An 18,012-nucleotide genomic window follows, 5' to 3' on the forward strand; every position below is an offset into this window, starting at 1 on the left:
CAAGTGAATATCACATAGTATATATGCATCACATGTTATAATAATTTTTTGTGCTGAAGTATAGCTAAAATTGTTAAATAGTTTGTACTTTCACAAGTATAATTCAGCTTGCTTTTTTTATTCAAATCCAGCTTCAAACACTCACTAACTATGTGACCCAGGACAAATCATTTAACCTCTGTCTCAGTTTCAACTCTAAAATGGGAATAATACCAGCATCTACCTCACATGTTTACTATAAGGATCAAATTAAATAATATTTGTAAAAACTGATCAGCACAGCACAGACTAGGCCCTATATAAATGCTTGTTCCCTCCTCCCCCCTCTATTCAATTAGATTTCCTCTATGACCCCAATGAACTTATGGAAATTTAAACACTTCCTTCTTGTTTAGTCATTTATGCTTACTCATGTGCAATTTCCTTTTTCTCCTCTTGATTCCTCTTCTTAAATTTCAGAGTTTCTTCTCAGTTCTGACCTTTTTTTCAGGAATGCTTGAAAGTACTCTATTTTATTAATAGCTTATCTTTTCCCTCTATAAGATTGTAATTTTTCCAGGTGAGTTATATTCTTAGTTGTAAATATATATTTTGCCTCTACTTAGAATATCACATTCCAAGCTCTCTCTTTTCCTTATTAAGGGTGGCTATTAAATCTTGTATGATGTTGCTTATGTCCCCTTATTGCTTGAATTCTTTATTTCTGATTGCTTGCAGTATTTTTTTTTGACAGAGAAAGTTTGGATTTTGGATATCATATTCCCTGGAGTTTTCATTTTGGGGTTAGGACATGATGGTAAATCTTTTCTATTTTCATTTTCATAGTTCTAAGAAAACTATAAAGTTTTACTTAGTGATTTCTTGAAATATGATGTCTAGGCCTTTATTTAAGTTAAAATTTTCTGGTAGTTCAATAAGTCTCAAATTATTTTTACTTGATCTGTTGATTTGTTATTGTTATTATATGTAAGATTCCTTATATTTTTTCTTCTATTATTTTAGCCTTTGGTTTTATTTTTAATATTTTTGTTGTAACATTTAACTTCTATTTAGTCATTCTGATTTTCAACAAGTCTATTGTTTGTGTAAGGTTTTCTACCTTTTGTGACAAGCTGTTAATTATCTTTCCAAATCATTCTTTCATTTTTCATTTCTTTTATAATTCTTTCTTCTAAATACTCTCATTTTGTTTTTAAAAAATAATTTTTTTCACTTAACTTTTGCTTCATTTTTTTAGGAATTCTAGTTTAATTTGTGCTCAAGATGTGTTTTTCTTTGAGGCTTTGCTTGTGAATATTTTGGAGTTCTCTTTTCTGGGTTTGAGTCATGGGTCTTATTTTGTGTCCTTTAAAGTCCTAACACTGCTTTCTTGAGGTGGTGGTAGGTTATGTTCTTTACAGATCCCAGGGTCAATGCAAAATGGGAATCAGTAAATTTTCAGTGTGCCCTAAGCAGTTTAATACAGAACATAGTCTAATTGCTGTCTTCCTCTTCTTAGTTTTGCAAGCTCCCAACTTGAATTTGGGCCTGAACAACACAATTGTGGTCTTGTTCTTGGTTGGAATTCTAATAAACTTTTGTAATACTCTGTTACCATAAGCTATCTAGAAAGCTTTGAATGTTCAGAGCAACAGAATTATAAATTCCCCTTTAATCTGAACTCCCTTCCCTGGTTATTTCACTACAGTCTTCATACTGGTCTGGAGGTTGGATCTGAAAACCCTTACTGGAATCACAGAGCTGCTTTTCACTTCTATTCCTTGCAGCATCCTTGCCCTGGTCCAAATACCCTTGTCTCTGGAGGAGGATTCCAGATGGTACCTATTCTTGCTTCCTATACAGTATCAGACTTCTCTGTCTAGGACCAAGGACCCCTTCTGGTCTTGTTGCATGATCACATTCAATTTCTGTACTGGAAGGCTCCAAGTAGCCTGCTCTGACTAGACCCCACTCAATGTCCACAGACCTCTCTATCTCCCTGTGTGAAATTGGAACAGAAAAATAACTCACTGTGATATTTTTTATCTTGGATTTCCTAGGAGTTGTTATGGAACAGCAACCTAACTCAGTTCTGAGAAGCAACCTCAGCTCAGCAGTTGATCAACCAGATGAATGAAACACTGTGTCCTATATACAAGGAAACAATTTTTTAGTGGTCAGAATATACTTGGATGTAAATTTGGTGGGGCAAATTTTGGCTGCAAGCACTTAAGTTTGAACCCATTCCTTTCACCCATGGGTCCAGGAGACACTGTGTCCCTAGTTTTTTGGGGGGATATCTGTTTGTACTTTTATTCTTGCTTATTCTCAGTAAATATTCCTTTGCAAAAGCTAATTGATATTAAGTGCCTATGGATGATATCAAACTTGACCTTAACCAGTTACATATTATTGAGGAGATATTGACACATACCAAATTATATTGGGGAATTAATCATTCATGATTCATATTATGGGAACACCTACCAGAGTGGGCTTGAGCCATAATACTAGAGGAAAGCCATAAACTTTTAGGGTACACCTATAATCCCAAGTGGGAAGCAGTGGCCAAGCTCTTGCAACTTGGTTCACCAGTGCTATTGGGAGTTAGAGGAGGAAACCCATATCCAGTAATTCCCTATATTATGTAAAGTGTTTTGCAAACCTAGAAGTGCTATAAACATGTTAGTTATTATTATTATTATTATTATTATTATTATTAAAAATCAAAACTAGCTTAGAGGAATTGAGCCCCCTGTGCAAAAAGACCATTATTTGCTATTTGTCTAAATCCAGTAAATATTGACAATATAAGAAATTTGTAACAAAGACCAAATAGGAAGAAAAGAAAGCCAAGAGATTCAAATAAAAAATCACAGGGTAAATAAAGATACTGACAATGGGACAAGGCACCAGGCAAGAGGAGATTCTAGAAGAGAAAGATGGGAATTTTTTTTTAAGGAATTGGTTTCTTGGGACAACAGAAAGATGACATTTCCTTGTATTCCCAAGAACTAAAATAATCCTTGTTGACTGACTAAATTGAAAGGGGGGAAGTAAGGACATTTGTGAATCATTGATGATTCCTTCCTAGGCTCTGAGCTGGCAACAAAGTGGAAATGGAGGCCCACAGTGTCAGAAACATGCACTCAAAGGAGTGGTGATCAGGGTCCAAAGGTCTAGAATAGTAAATTTGGCTTACAAACCAATAGTTTATTCCAGATTCTCAGATTCATTCTGTGGGTCATTAGATAATGGAGTTTTCTCTGCTCTATAGGAGTATATTTATTGAGCGTCTACTATTTGCAAGGCACCGAGGAAACAAAAAAGTCCTGACTCCTTCTAATCAGGTTATCTTGAAACTAAAGAGCAGTGCTGAATTTCAATAATGTCAGTTCCCTTCCAATGTTCGTATCAGGATCAGTCTAATAAGAAAACTTTTCAAGGATTGCTCTTGTCACTCTTCAGTCACAGCCCAACCCAGGCAGGAAGTGAGCAAAGAGAGAGAGTCTTAGAAACTCAACCAGGATGTTCAGCTAATACCCTTCAGGAAAAAAGATGTATTCTCTAAAAGTCCTCTCAAAGGTCCTTGCTCTTTCCATAGACATGGGCTCTTTTTCATTGTCCCTACAGATGGATCTCATCACTTCCTATCCCCAAAGCTGAGACCTTGAGGTTACACTAGATTTATCTCTGCTGATGGTAGCAATAAAGTGTGTACAGGAGTTATCTAGAATTAGTTCTTGAAACTGGATTTCCTATGTTTATTTTATTCTAAAGCTATAATCATCAGTGTCACCTGCAGAAGAGAAGGTAATCTTGTATTTGCCAAGAAAACCCTATATGGGGGTCACCAAGATTTGGACATGATTGAGCATCTTTGGGCAGCTCAGTGGCAGGGTGGAGAGAGTACTGGGCCTGGAGACAAGAAAACACCTTTTCTGGAGCTCAAATCTGGCCTCAGATACTAAGTAATCATCAATAATTCCAATGGCTTAGAATTCCCTGGCATACAGCCCAAAGTAATTGAGAGTGAAATTTTCTTGTACCCTCAAATAATGAGGATGGACTGAGCAGGGCCTTGCCTAGAGGATCAGTAAATGAAAAAGAGTCAGGGTCAAATAAGCAGCTTTTTTTTAAGTTTTTGCAAGGCAAACAGGGTTAAGTGGCTTGCCCAAGGCCACACAGCTAGGTAATTATTAAGTGTCTGAGACCGAATTTGAACCCAGGTATTCCTGACTCCAGGGCCAGTGCTTATCCACTACAGGGCCAGTGCTTTATCCACTACGCCACTTAGCCACCCCAATAAACAGCTTTCAAGAGGAAAAATCAAGTAGACTTAACTCTGTTCTCCAGTAGAGAAGACTGAGATGTGAAGAAGAGGGGTGTATGTGTGTGTGAATCATAGTCTATCTTCCCTTCCCCAAGATCAGTTTGATTTGCTTGTTGATTCAACTTCCACACAGTAATAGTTGAGCATTGTGATTTAATGGCCTTAGGAAGCCCCTGCTACCTAAAAATGTCAACCCTAGACTACCTTACATTCTATCACATAACAGGTGTTATCAAGCAAATGGTGGAGTATTATGTTGTTTATGGCATAGCAATCGTTCACACCTCAGTATGAAATCAGAGGAATTGAAAGTAGTGGAAAAGTGACAGGTTATTTTGGATCAGAGATGAGAGGCTGATAAAGGAGAATGTAGATAGAGCAGAAAGGGATAGTCTTTAGAGGAGGCTTGATGGAGATCAACTACTTAAGCTGTATAAGAAATCGGTAGCAAGTAGGTATAGGGGCCAGGCAGAGGAAAGAGTGAGAATGAGTATGGTAATTAGTGAAGGGACTAAGGGTTGAAGTTTTGGAAGATAAGGTCTAAAAAAGAGAATATGGCCTGATTAAAGAAGATCTTTAATGGCAGGCAGAGTTTAGATCTGTAAAGGAAACATTTGGGGATTTTAAGCCAGGAACTGATATTTTAGGAAGCTTAATCTATCTCCTAAATGCTAGATGCTTGAAGAGAGGGCAAAAATAGGAGACTAAAAGATCCTGACTATGCTGGTGGCAGAGGAAATGCAGAGAAATAGGCAAACAAGAGTCAACAGAAACTGGTAACCAATGGAAATAAAAGCAACAAGTCATTCATTTATTACACAAATATTTATTGAACATCCAATATTTGCAAGGCACTGAGGGGAAAAAAAAGTCCTGACTCCTTCTAATCAGATTATCTTGAAACTAAAGAGCAATGCAGTGGACTTGGAGTCATCTGTCTGATATTAAAATACTATATTGCCCTTTTTTTTTTTTTTTTTTTTTTTTAGTTTTTGCAAGGCAATGGGGTTAAGTGGCTTGCCCAAGGCCACACAGCTAGGTAATTATTATGTGTCTGAGGCCACATTTCAACTCAGGTACTCCCGACTCCAAGGCCAGTGCTCTATCCACTGCGCCACCTAGCCACCTAGCTGCCCCATATTGCCTTTTACTTAGCCTGATACAGTCTTGGTGCTTACCTCAGTTTCCTCATCTGTAAAATGAAGGGATTGGACTAGATGGCCTTGAAGGTTTTTCTAGCTCCAAATCTTTGATCTTCTGTATAAAAATAACTAAAAAAGAGCACTTATTTATACAATATTTTAGAGTTTTATATACTTACTTGAGCTTCATTGTTCTATGAAGTAAATAATATTACCTTTCTCCCCCAATTTTAGAGATGAGCAAACTTGAGGTTCAAAGAAGTGACTTATGTATGACTACTCATTCAGCAAATAGAAAAGGAACAAAGGCAAGATTCAAATCCAGACCTTCTTCAAGTACAAGTACTCTGCCACACTGCCTCTAGGAGGAATTGTACAAATAAAGCTTTTTCAATATAAATGAAGGCAGGAATAGTGCAAGAAAAGAGAGAGACAATTTACTTGAAGGTGAAGAAATCAAGAAGGGCTTTATTGAGAGATGGAACTTGAGGTGAGTCTTAGAGTAGTAGGATTTTAGTGGGCAAAGGTAGGATGATAAGAACAATCCAGGCAACATCTGCTCCTTGAGTCAGGAATCAGAGAAACAGTGCAAAGAGGAGAGGGTCAGGGGTTAACAGGGAGTTCTGGTTGGAGGAGGAATCAAGCCAGGTAAGTACAGTGAAACCAGACTGTGGAGATGCTTGAATAGTTAGGCTGAGTTTGGACTTAATCCTATTGGCAGAGAAGACCTGATGAAATTTTTGAACCAGAATGAGAAACATTAACCTAGCAGCAGATGCAAATGGACTGAATAAGAGCCTCAAGGTAAAGAAAAGGAAAGCCCCAATAGAAGGGGTATGAGGGAATAAGAAATTTAGAAAAAAGTTCATTGGTATGGAAGGAATGGATATGAAAGGAAATGTAAAGGAAAAAGATTGGCCCTCATCCAAATGATTTCAGGTTTTGGATTGGACATGATGGAAATGGGTTATTTGGGAAGTAAAACTGATTTGGCTTTTGATGTTCTTAGTTAATAATGAAATGAAATAGCTGGTGTTTGAGGCAAGACAGCTTATCTCCAATACATACTAGTTTCATGACTCAGGATGTATATTGAACTTCTTGGTGTTCAAGGGGCAGCTAGGTGGCACATCTGATAGAGTACCACTAGAGTCAGGCAAACCTGAGTTCAAATGGTCTCAGACACTTGGGAGCTGAGTTACCTTGGGCAAGTCACGTTACTTGTCTCAGCTTCCTTATCTGTAAAATAAAGATAATGGCACATCCTCCTTTGATTGTTATGAGGCTTGAGATATTTGTAAAGCACTCTGTAAATCTCAGAATGCTACCTAAAAGCTAGCTATAATTTCTATAAGTTTGAGTTTAGTCTAGTAGTAGTTGTCTCATCAAGTAATTCCCTATTCCAGTGAAATCTAGATCTTAGTCTTCTAAGTTTAAAGTGATAGAGGAACAACCAAATTAAGATTCAGCTCAGGTAGCTGGCATAAATTGACACAGCACATGTGAGAGATTAAGAAAGCAGACTGTAAAGACTTAGATTCTTAATCACAAATCCTTTAAGATACCAGAAGAAGGAACGACTGCCATTCTATCTTGCCAAGTTAATAGAAGGCCACAAATGCCCTGGTCCTATCATATCATGCCAACTTATATCAGTCATGAAGAACTAAGAACATTCCTCAAACACTTGCCTTCACATTCATGGATATGCTCACTTATCCCCTTAGATTAAGCATCTTTGTGACCTTTGCATCCTACACTTGGCCAAAACTCATTATAATTGCATGGAAACAAACTCAAACTTTGGTGCAGCCCCAGCTTTCAGTAAGACTGGCTGTGTTGATTGCAGTGGTTGCCTAGCTAAATGAATCTCTTAACTTCCAGGTTTACCAGGTTTTATAGCAGGATTCCAACATCACTGAAGAATTGATAACAAGAAACACAATAATACAACTGAAATCATTAAGTGGCTTCTCCTAAAGGAGAAATTTGGAGGGATGAAACCAAGGGCCAGTCTTTAGAGAAAAACTTGCTATAAGCAAGTATATAATTGGTGGGAGGCATGAAAAAGTGAGGTTGTAATATTATGGAAACATAGGAGAGTTTAAAAGCAGCAGTCAAAAGTATCATATGGAGTAGAAAGGCAGTAGGTAATGAATAAAAGGCTATTGAATTTTGATGGAAGAAAACCACAAGTAACCTTTGAGAAGAGTTTCAGTAGAAGATAAAGGATTAAGATGTGAATGGGTAATGAGAAAGTATAGGCAAGAGGTAGGTTCAATTGTAATAGAGAACGGTGAGGCTGGTATCACATCTGTCAAGAGTAGAAAGCCAACACTTAATAAGCCTAGAAGCAAGAGTAATTGAAGCTAATAGATAGTGGATCAGAAATAGTAAGTTAGGTCTGAAAGCTAGAGTTTATGATAACTGAAGTTTAGAAAGGCCAAAGTCCAAGAAAACCTAAGAATCAGGGTATAGAAGTCCCAAGTCAGAAGTGAAGAGCCAGATCTCAGGCAAGTTGGTAAGTGGCACAGAATGGAGTCAAAAGTAGAGTTGGAAGGCTTATGTGTTGACTGTTGAAAGTATTTACAGCCCTGCTATCAAGGTTTCCAGGTTCTTAAAGGGTTGATGCTTTTTGGTTTAGGTAGAGGGTTCCACAGGCTTGAGAGTCTAAACCTTCAACTAGTGTGGGGCCCAATACAAATTATCACATAAGGGAATATGTATGTATGTCCATGAGGCAATTGGGATTTTCTTTCAATATCTTCAATATCTTTTCAATATCTTTCAATATCCCCTCCCATATTCCCCTTTATGATGAGCCCTAACAATGACTAGGGAATATTGGTTTTAATGGTGTTCTTAGACCTACATTTTGCTTTTATGATGCCTGACTAAATTTTTATGGTACCTATTGGCCTTTTGTTCAAGGAATTAGGAAGCAAAAGAAAGGGGGGGGATAGAATAGCAGCTAAAAATGGTAGCAGATTTAAGAAACATGTTAGCTAGACTTCCCCATTTTAATATTTTAATGGGGTCTCATCCCATCTTAAATATTGGCAATAGAATAAAGTTAAAAGGATAAATGAAATTCTCCACAAATTCATAATATTCCCAGAGTTACTCTTTGGCATAACGTCGTTGATGCTGGATAACAGATGATTTGCTACTGAAAACCTTTCCACATACACTACATTCATAGGGTTTTTCTCCAGTATGGGTTCTCTGATGTCGATTCAGGTGACTTCTTTGATTGAAGGCTTTCCCACATTCATTGCACTCAAAGGGTTTCTCTTTACTATGAATTTTCTGGTGTTGAGTAAGGGATGAACGGTCAAAAAAGGCTTTCCCACATTCATTACATTTAAAGGGAGTCTCTCCAGTATGAGTCCTCTGATGTCGAATAAGGGATGAGAGGCCAAAGAATGCTTTTTCACATTCATTACACTCATAAGGCTTCTCTCCAGTATGTGTTAGCTGGTGTCGAGTAAGTATGCTTTTTTGACTAAAGGCTTTCCCACATTCATTACATTCATAGGGACTCTCACCAGTATGAATCCTTTGATGTCGAGTGAGAGATGATCTGTCAAAGAAAGCTTTCCCACATTCATCACATTCATAAGGCTTCTCTCCAGTATGAATTCTCTCATGGACAGCAAGGGACGAACGGTCATAGAAAGCTTTCCTACATTCACTACATTCATAGGGACTCTCTCCTGTATGGGTCATCTCATGTCTCCTAAGACTGCTGCTGTGGCTGAAGGCTTTCCCACATTCTTTACATTCATAGGGCTTTTCTCCAGTATGAGTTCTCTGATGTCGATTAAGGGAAGAACGATCAAAAAAGGATTTCCTGCACTGGTTACATTCATGGTCTCTCTCTTTAGTGCTTTTTTTGGTAAGATTTATTGATATTTGCTTGAAACCTCTCTCATGAAAAAGAGATTTTTCTCTTGTTCTCCCTACAGAGTTTTGCCTCTGCTTCTCCACTTTGTCCTGAGGTACAGAAATCTCCCCTCTGATTCTTTCTGTTAATGTGCCTGGTAATCCTTCTTCTTCAGAAATATTCTGCTTTCGAATTGTTTCCTGGATTTCAGGGATATACTCCCAGTCTGAAACCAAGAGAACATACAAATGTAATTTGTGATAAGGACAGAATATTCTCTTTCTGGAAAAAAAATAAAATGGTGTAGTGGAAAAAAGGAGACAAACTACAAATAAGAAGTGCTGAGTAGTCATGTTCTTGGCTAGATCTCTATTGTCCAGCAAGTCTTGTAAACTGTGGAAAGTCAAGGAAATAGGAAAAGGAAGGGGAACAAAGGACAGAGCCAGTGAGTGATTATCAATGTGAGCAGAAAACATCAGAGAATCCCCATCTAGGACTATGGTAGCATATTATTGTGGTCATCTTTAAGTGGAGGGGAAGGTAATGAGTAGAAATATCAAGGAAAGAATAAGAATTAGAATGGAGTAGGAAGATACAAAAGTATTAAATAAGGAAGAGTGGTCTTTGGAAAAGATGAAGAAAAGGAAAGAGCTGGAATACCATGAAAAGAGAAGCACAAGAATGACAACTGAGGGAAAAAAGAGACTCTCCACCACCACCCCCTAAGTCATAAAATGTATGAAAACTCTGCTATCTGGGTCCATTACAATAGCAATCTTATTGACCCTTGGGATAACAGAAGAAATCTCTCTCATTAAACATCTGGGCTGCTATTTCCACTAAGTCCTATCTGTCTGGTTCACTTGCACAGGCATCTGGTGGCACAGCTGTAATATTTGAGTTTGGAGACAGGAAGACCTGAGTTCAAATCCAGTCTCAGACACCTACTAGTTAAATAATCCTGGCAAGTCACTTAATTGCTATCTGCCTCAGTTTCCTCCACTATAAAATGAAGATAATAATAGCACCTACTTCACAGGCATGTTATAAGCATAAAATGAAATATTTGTAGAAAAGTGATTGATATAGTGCCTGGCACATTAGTAGGGCTCTAATAAATACTTATTCCTTTCCTTTTCTCCCTTTAATTTACTTACCCAGAGAAGTATTTCTTGGGGCTGCTTTTTCTTCAGTTCCATGCAAATCAAGTGTCCATGGTTCTTGCCCTTGCTCCAACTGGAAAATCACATCAGGTTTAGAAATTGGAAGCCCTGTTTATAGAGAAGGGAATAGAATCTGTCCCCAAAGTCTGATATATACCCTTTTTTTGCAAGGAAAGACAAGGCAAATACAGACTTACACTGACAAGAATTTGAAAGACCTATACAACATCTAGACCATGTTCCTCTTATAGGTCATGAAAAATCACAGGGAATGACCGAAAAAATGTAGAAGTAGTAGCAGAGCTTTTTGAAGAAAACTTAGGCTTGTGTTTCTAGGGTTTTAAAGAGGTATAATGAACTACCTGTTTTCAATTCTATGAACTGAAGAACTTTAATTTTATAAATAGGAACAGAAATACCTAGTCTCAAAGGCTAAAAAAGAATTGAAATTTTTGACCCGAATGACACGTCAAAACTCCAAATAACCAAGTTTGAGGCTCCACAGCCATTACCAGTTTTTAAGCTATAACTCTACCCAATAAGCAGGTGATGTGGTGGCCCTTCCTTTCTCTAAATAACTACTCTCTAGACCCTTCCTGGTCTCCTTTGTGCCTGGTGTTTTATTATCCTCGTTTACAGGTACAATTACTCATACTTTATTTAGTCTAGCTTTCATTTGACCAAAAACTTGGTCACACTGCTTTTCTATAATATGCCCTTCTCCCTTCTTCCCTCCTATTTGGTTTTAAATAGAAGGTTTCTCTTCTATTTTTAAGGTCCAGGTTTCCCCAAAAACTGCAAGGAGGAAACAGACACTTTGGCTACTTCTATCTTTTCTCACTATCACTGGTCTCAGAAAATTCTATTTTTTTCTACTATATTATCTCATCATAGATTTTTACATACTTTCTGCATTTTCCCTCCAAGGTCCATTGTATATTATTACACATTTTTGTCTGTCTAGTTCAAATTTGAGGAATTTGAGGGAACTATTGATGTCTGTAGAGCCATGATAAAATTTCACCTGTGTCTCTTCCCAGCTCTGGATTCCTTGCTAACTTTCACCCACTTCTTAATTTGTGTGCTTTTCCTACCATGTTGTTGTTGTTTAATCATTCTAGTAATGCCCAATTCTTTGTGACTCCATTTTAGGATTTTCTTTGCAAAAATTCTGGAGTTAATTGTCATTTCCTTCTCCAGATCATTTTACAGATGAGGAAATTGAGGCAAATAGGGTTAAGTGCCTTGCCCAAGGTCACACAGCTAGTGAGTGGCTAAGACTTTGAGGATTTGAATTCAGGTCCTGACTTCCTGACTCTATCCACTGTATCACCTGGTTGCCCTTTTCTCCCATAACAGGGTACCTAATCCTCCTGTTATCACTTTTAAAGCATTCACATCTTTTGAGATCCTTGTACTCTCCAGGACCCTATTCTTTACCTATTCTTTGTGTAACAATAGGATTTGTAACCTTCATGGATAGATAACAGTCAAGTAGTTCAAAACATTTCCTCTGCAAAACAAAATTAACTTTAGTTAATGTAGATTAATCTATATACTATATAACTGGTATACCTGGTATATATCAAGACCAGTCCTGGAATATATAGCAAGCAGGCCACCTTCTGATCCCCATTCAGGTGCTCCCAGGTGTTACTGCTCTCCCCCTCCTCAAATTATCTGGTATTTCCCTCTTTGTGTTCGGGCTGTACCCCATTCTCCTAGTGGCTGCTTTTTGCTTTTGCCTTTGTTATCCCTATTGCCTTGCCTACATTAAGCACTTAGTGAATCTTTACTGAATTAAATGTACTTACTTCCATTTAATGAAGAGCTGTATTTTCTTACTACAGGGCAGATTTTGAATCACAGGGTAAAGCCATCCTTACCCAGTGAGATGAGGTTTCTATAGTTCTCCAGCATCACATCCCTGTAGAGGTCCCTCTGTGCAGGGTTCAGTTGCTGCCACTCCTCTTGTGTGAAGTTCACAGCCACATCCTTGAACGTGACTGATTCCTGAAACAAACAGATTCTGGTTCATTTTGGAACCCCACACTCCTAGGGGAAGGGAGTCAATTAAAAGTATGTAGATAGTTTAGACATATGAGTGGTTTTGATGAGGATAAAGACAAGTCTTGGGTCCTGTGGAATAAGGTAGAGGCATGTGACCCAAAACAAAAAAGTCCTTGTCCTCAGGTCATTGTGCTTCATTAAGGAAGAGCACCATAGCAAAGAACCCTTCTTAGAATGTGCCCAGTTACTAGGAATGAATACCTGGGGGTTCTGATCCTTGGATGGACTACAGCTGGTTGGAGAAAATTACTGATGAGGGAAGGGAAAATATATACGCTCAGGAAAAAGGGCTGAATTTCAAGAGGGAAAAAAGTCCAATTCACCTGGGACCTGGCTGTCAGGAACATGGGAGCCATTTCTTCTTTTTCTTCCTCTTCTAGATCTACCTCTTAAATAAAAGGCACACTTGAGAAAGCAGGGCTGGGGAAAAAGAAAGAGGATATGAGGGAGCTGGTCTTGACTAAAACTCAACAGGCCAGAAATCTCAGGTGAGGAGCAGCTAGGTGGTACAGTGGATAGAGCACCGGCCCTGGAGTCAGGAGTACCTGGGTTCAAATGTGGCCTAAGACACTTAATAATTACCTAGCTGTGTGGCTTTGGGCAAGCCACTGAACCCCATTGTCTTGTAAAAAATAAATAAATACTAAAAAAAAAAAAAAAAGAAATCGCAGGTGAATGTGACTTTCTTACCTTTTCCATGCCCTATAAAAATGGAGGTCAGACAGAGCATAGGAGTGGGCTGCATCATCTTCTCTTGAGATCATAGAAAAGAGTCAAGAATATTAATACCTGGTACTTTGACTCTTTGTCTATGCTTACAATATGCTTCAGGGGAAGAAGCTGTTTCTGAGTTAGAACATAGGGCTGATATGTAACAAGACTAGATCTTTCTGTGTCTCAGTCACTTTCAAGGGAAAGTATTCCTACTCTCTTCCCTGTTTCAAATGAGACACAAGGAATAAATGTTTTGACTTCTCCAGATGCCTCATGGCTATATGATATGAGCATCAAAGAGTAGAATAAGAACAACGCAGAATTAAGAATCAGGACACAGCTCTGCATGTGTAGGGATGTGATTTCAGGTAAAACACAACTTCTCTTCTATATTTAAATTGGGGATGACAGTACAACATGTGGTTAAAAAAATGAGTATTCCTGCAACCAATTCATCAAAATCATTGTTAATATTCTTCTTAGGAATGCTTCATATCAGAGAATCTCAGAAACCCCTGAATCTAATCTGGACCTGAACAAGAACCCACTCAACCACACACTTGACAGGGTTTATCTGATTTATGTCTGAGAATTGTATTAAGGGGAAACTATCCTAGCTCTCCAAGATGCCCATTTCACTCTTGCATAGGCTCTCATGAACTTTTCTCTTCCTTTTTCTGAGGCCAAGACCTTATCTGCTCAATTTCCTTACATTCCTCTGAGTCCTGCCTCCTGGGTCCTAGCAAAACCAGCTAATGCTTTTCTAGAGAACAGTTCTTCATGTTTTACTAAAGACTTCAGCTCCAGGCTGAGTCCTTCCCCAATTCCTTCCAGCAATCCCTACCTCACAGGTTTTCCGGAAAGCTCTCCTTATTGTGTTTCTTGTTCTCCTAGACAGATTCCAGTTTATTTAAGTTGTGTACCTAGAACCTAATAAAGAACTTCATATATCTTGACCACATGGTTTGCCTCTCTGGGGACTTTGCCTATTCTGTTGCTATTAATGTTGCATAGGATAGCATTAGCTTTTCGGGAGATGTCATCCAGTGGGCCCACTTGAGCTTGCACTAGAAAGCTTCTCTACTTTAGGCTTTTGTACAGTGCCCCCTTCCTGCACATGGACAGTTGATTTTGGGAACTTAAGTGAAGAACTTTATTTTGTCTGTATTAAATATGATCTTATTAAATATAAGCCACTGTTGTAAGTATTCAAGGTCTTTTTGGTTTCTGACTGTCATTCTTCATGTAAGCTATCCCTCTATAAATTAACATGCAAACCTCTTATTCCTTAGTCAAGTTATTGGCACAAATATAGACTAGCACAAGGTTAAGTACAAATAATGAGCATCTCATTAGAGAACTTCACATAAGTTGATATTGGCCTATTAGACTACTCATTGGCCTGTCAGCCAGTCCCAAATCCATATCTACCATCATCTAGCCCATATTTCTCCATTTTATTTACAAACCCAGCATGAGAGATTTTATTAGATGTTGTGCTAAAATTTCAGCATATATAAAATAGCTGTTTGATCAAACATTCTTTTTGATAAAGCAAAGAATAGAATTATACACTTGTAATTTCATCTGTATAAAGAATGCCTGGTATATAAACACATTCCAGTAATTCAAGTGATTTGTCCAAGATCATAGAGTTAGAATATTTCAGAAATAGGATTTGAACCTAGATCTTCCTAAAGATGGTCCTATTCATTATACCATTTGGCCAGAGTTATCCTGATGAAAAGGAAATGAGATTAAGTTGTCATGAACCCAATGAACACTGTTTCCCTAAGTAGTCTCATATCATTTGCTTTATCTAAATTCTAGAGTTTTTACCAGGAATCAAAGTCAAACTCACTTCTCTACAGTCTGCAAAATCCATCCTTTCCTCTTTTTTTTTGGAAAATTGAGACATTTATCCTCCAATTCTCCAAGATTTTCTAAAGATCCACAATGAGGAATCACTCAGTCTAGATTTTTATTTTGAATCATTTTTTGTTGGATTTCCAGTCCAAAGATTGTCCTCCTTAGAAAAATGGTGAGAAAGAGTTGAGTAGTCCAATTTTCTTGCTTTTGTCTGTTATTCTACCCTTCCAGAGGTTCTTTCCTTCTTTGAACTCCCTCTTGCCTGCAACATTACTGGGGGAGGGGGGGATCTTTTATGTGGTTCTTAGCCTCATTTCACTCAGGGACTTACTGCTCTTGCCACAGTTCTTTTGTTATCATCCTTGTCTTCAAAATTTCATAATTTTTTTTAAGTTTTGTTTTTTTTTTTAGATTTTTGCAAGGCAAATGGGGTTAAGTGGCTTGCCCAAGGACACACAGCTAGGTAATTATTAAGTGTCTGAGGCTGGATTTGAACTCAGGCACTCCGGACTCCAGGGCTGGTGTTCTATCCACTGCACCACCTAGCCACCCCCATAATTTCTTTTTTAAGATGCCTTTTCAACATGACAGACAATTCTTCAACTACTGTGAAAACATAACTCTTCCTTCTTCTAGGATCAATATCTCATCCCTTCAACAAATCTTCCTATGGCTTGGTAGCCCTCTGGTTGGACACATCCCATTTTATCAATTTTCTTTCTTTTTTTTTTTTATTTTTGCAAGGCAATGGGGGTAAAGTGACTTGCCCAGGGTTCCACAGCTAGATAATTATTAAGTTTTTGAGGTCGAATTTGAACTCGAGTCCTCCTGACTCGGGGGCTGATGCTCTAACTACTGCATCACCTAGCTACCCTTTTATTAATTTTCTTATTAAATGGGGTGCTCAGAACTGAACAGAATAGTCCAGATGCGAACGAACCAGGGCAGAAGCCAGTGTGACGCTCACTTCCCTCATGACAGTGCCAATGTACTAGAATTGAAGGATTCGGGGGCGCCCTGCCCACCAAATCGCATTGTCCGCCTAGGGCTGGGCGTTGCTCCCCTCGTCCGGCAGCCCGCCGGGCGCGCTCTGGCTGGCATCAGGCGGCGGGCTGGCACCAGGCGGGGGAGGGCACGGAGCGGATGCTGGCATTCTCACAGTGACCATCGGCTCCCCCGCGGGCAGCGGGCGCCATGCACCGGGGCAGAGACACGCGGACCCGTTACTTTATGCGCCAAGCACGTGACGTGCTTGTCCTAGCTTCGGGGAGGCGCTGGCACGGCGGGTGCCCGCTCGGGTCCGCGGGGCCCCGGGGCGGGGCAGGCAGGGGAGGGAGCCGCCGGGCAGCCCGGGCCCGCTCTGGGCACGCCGGGCGGGCACCCGCGCGTCTCGGCGGCGCCGCTGCCCGGGCACTGCGGCTTCAGTGACTCGGCAGGAGGGGCCGGCGCGCTCCCGCGGGGCTCCGGCTGCCCACGCCCCGCACGCTCCCCGCAATCGGGGCGCGCTCCGCGAAGGCCGCCTCCCGCGAGGACCCACGGACGGCCGCCCGGGAGGGGCCACCCCGCCCCGCGCCCCGCGCCCCGCGCCCCGCCGCCCGCCGCGCTTCCTCTCCCGCACCTACGCAAGCGCGCGCCGGCCCAGCGGCCTTTACCTCCAGACCAAGGCTGGGCCAAAGTCCTACACTGCGGCTCCGACACGCTACTGCGCCTGCGCGCCCGGCGCCTCGGGCCGCCCCGCGATGGCTCCCCGGACTCCATTTCCCCCAGGGCGCTAGGCCCCGGGTGAATTCTGGGAAATCGGATCTGACTGGGAAACGCGGCCCGGTGCATTCTGGGAGGTGTAGTCCTGTCCCGCTGCGCGCGGAGAGGCCTTCCTGTGAGGATGGGGGAGAGCAGCACGTGTTTCTGCTTCACAGGTCGCATTGAAGGCCCTACGACAGCTTGGAGATTCTTTAAGGAGGGAGGGAGGTTGGGAATGGAAGAGCCTCAAATGTGAAGGACTACCGCTGCAGCCGCAACACCACTACCAAGACGAGCCTTAACTTTCTTTGGCTAGACAATTAAAAAAGTTTACCATCAAAAAACCTATGTCCAGTCAACCAACGTAAGCCTTGCCTTGAACTAAGATTGTTTTTTATCTTTGGATGAAAGAAGACTGATATCAGGAAGGGGATGTCATGACAAGCTTGTGAACTGGATTTGAGTGAGCGGGCCTGTACTAGGTCACCAGTCTCACCTTCTCCTCCAGAACCATACGGGTTCAGCAGCCAGAGATGAAACAGGACAAAAGCAGACAGCCCTGGACGGGAGGCAATCGGGGTTAAGTGACTTGTCCAAGGTTACACCGCTAGATGCATCAAGTGTCGGAGACTGGAATCAAACTCCCACTCCAAGGCCAGTGCTCTTATCCAGTTCATTTAGAGGAGATAATCCAAGAAGGGCAAAGATGGTCCCTTTCTCAAATAACTTACAATGTAAGGAAGGAGACAATATGCAAAATATTATGTACCAAAATGATATATAGAGGATAACTTGGGTATAATTTCAGAGAGAAAACACTGGCATTTAGCACCCTATGAAAGACTTCTTGAAAAAGATAGAATTTGAACTGAGACTCAAAAGAAGCCAGAGGAGCCAGAAGTTGGAAATGAGAGGCAATCCATATCACTGAACAATGAAGAATACAGTATAAGAAAACTGAAAGTGGGCTGATTTTTTTTAATTTGTCACAGGTTAACTATTTTTATTAAAGATTTTATTTGAGTCTTACAATTTTTCCCCAATTTACTTCCCTCCCCCACCCCCAACAGAAAGCAATCTGTCAGTCTTCACTTTCCATGTTGTACCTTGATCCAA

At 40.2% G+C, this 18,012-nt stretch overlaps 1 protein-coding gene across 1 annotated transcript in view; it reads right to left on the reverse strand.

Moving 5' to 3' along the window:
* Positions 1 to 8,574: 8,574 nt before the first annotated feature.
* Positions 8,575 to 18,012, reverse strand: part of LOC141517922 (uncharacterized) — a 29,812-nt gene continuing 20,374 nt past the window's right edge. The window contains exons 7-11 of the mRNA XM_074229451.1: positions 17,413 to 17,503; positions 16,809 to 17,030; positions 12,390 to 12,516; positions 10,498 to 10,611; positions 8,575 to 9,566 (exon numbers count right to left, since the gene is read on the reverse strand). Coding sequence (XP_074085552.1) covers positions 8,575 to 9,566; positions 10,498 to 10,611; positions 12,390 to 12,516; positions 16,809 to 17,030; positions 17,413 to 17,503 — 1,546 coding nt within the window. The remainder of the gene's footprint in view (positions 9,567 to 10,497; positions 10,612 to 12,389; positions 12,517 to 16,808; positions 17,031 to 17,412; positions 17,504 to 18,012) is intronic.

The sequence above is a fragment of the Macrotis lagotis genome, chromosome 1 (genome assembly GCF_037893015.1).
Source record: "Macrotis lagotis isolate mMagLag1 chromosome 1, bilby.v1.9.chrom.fasta, whole genome shotgun sequence".
NCBI lineage: Eukaryota > Metazoa > Chordata > Mammalia > Peramelemorphia > Peramelidae > Macrotis > Macrotis lagotis.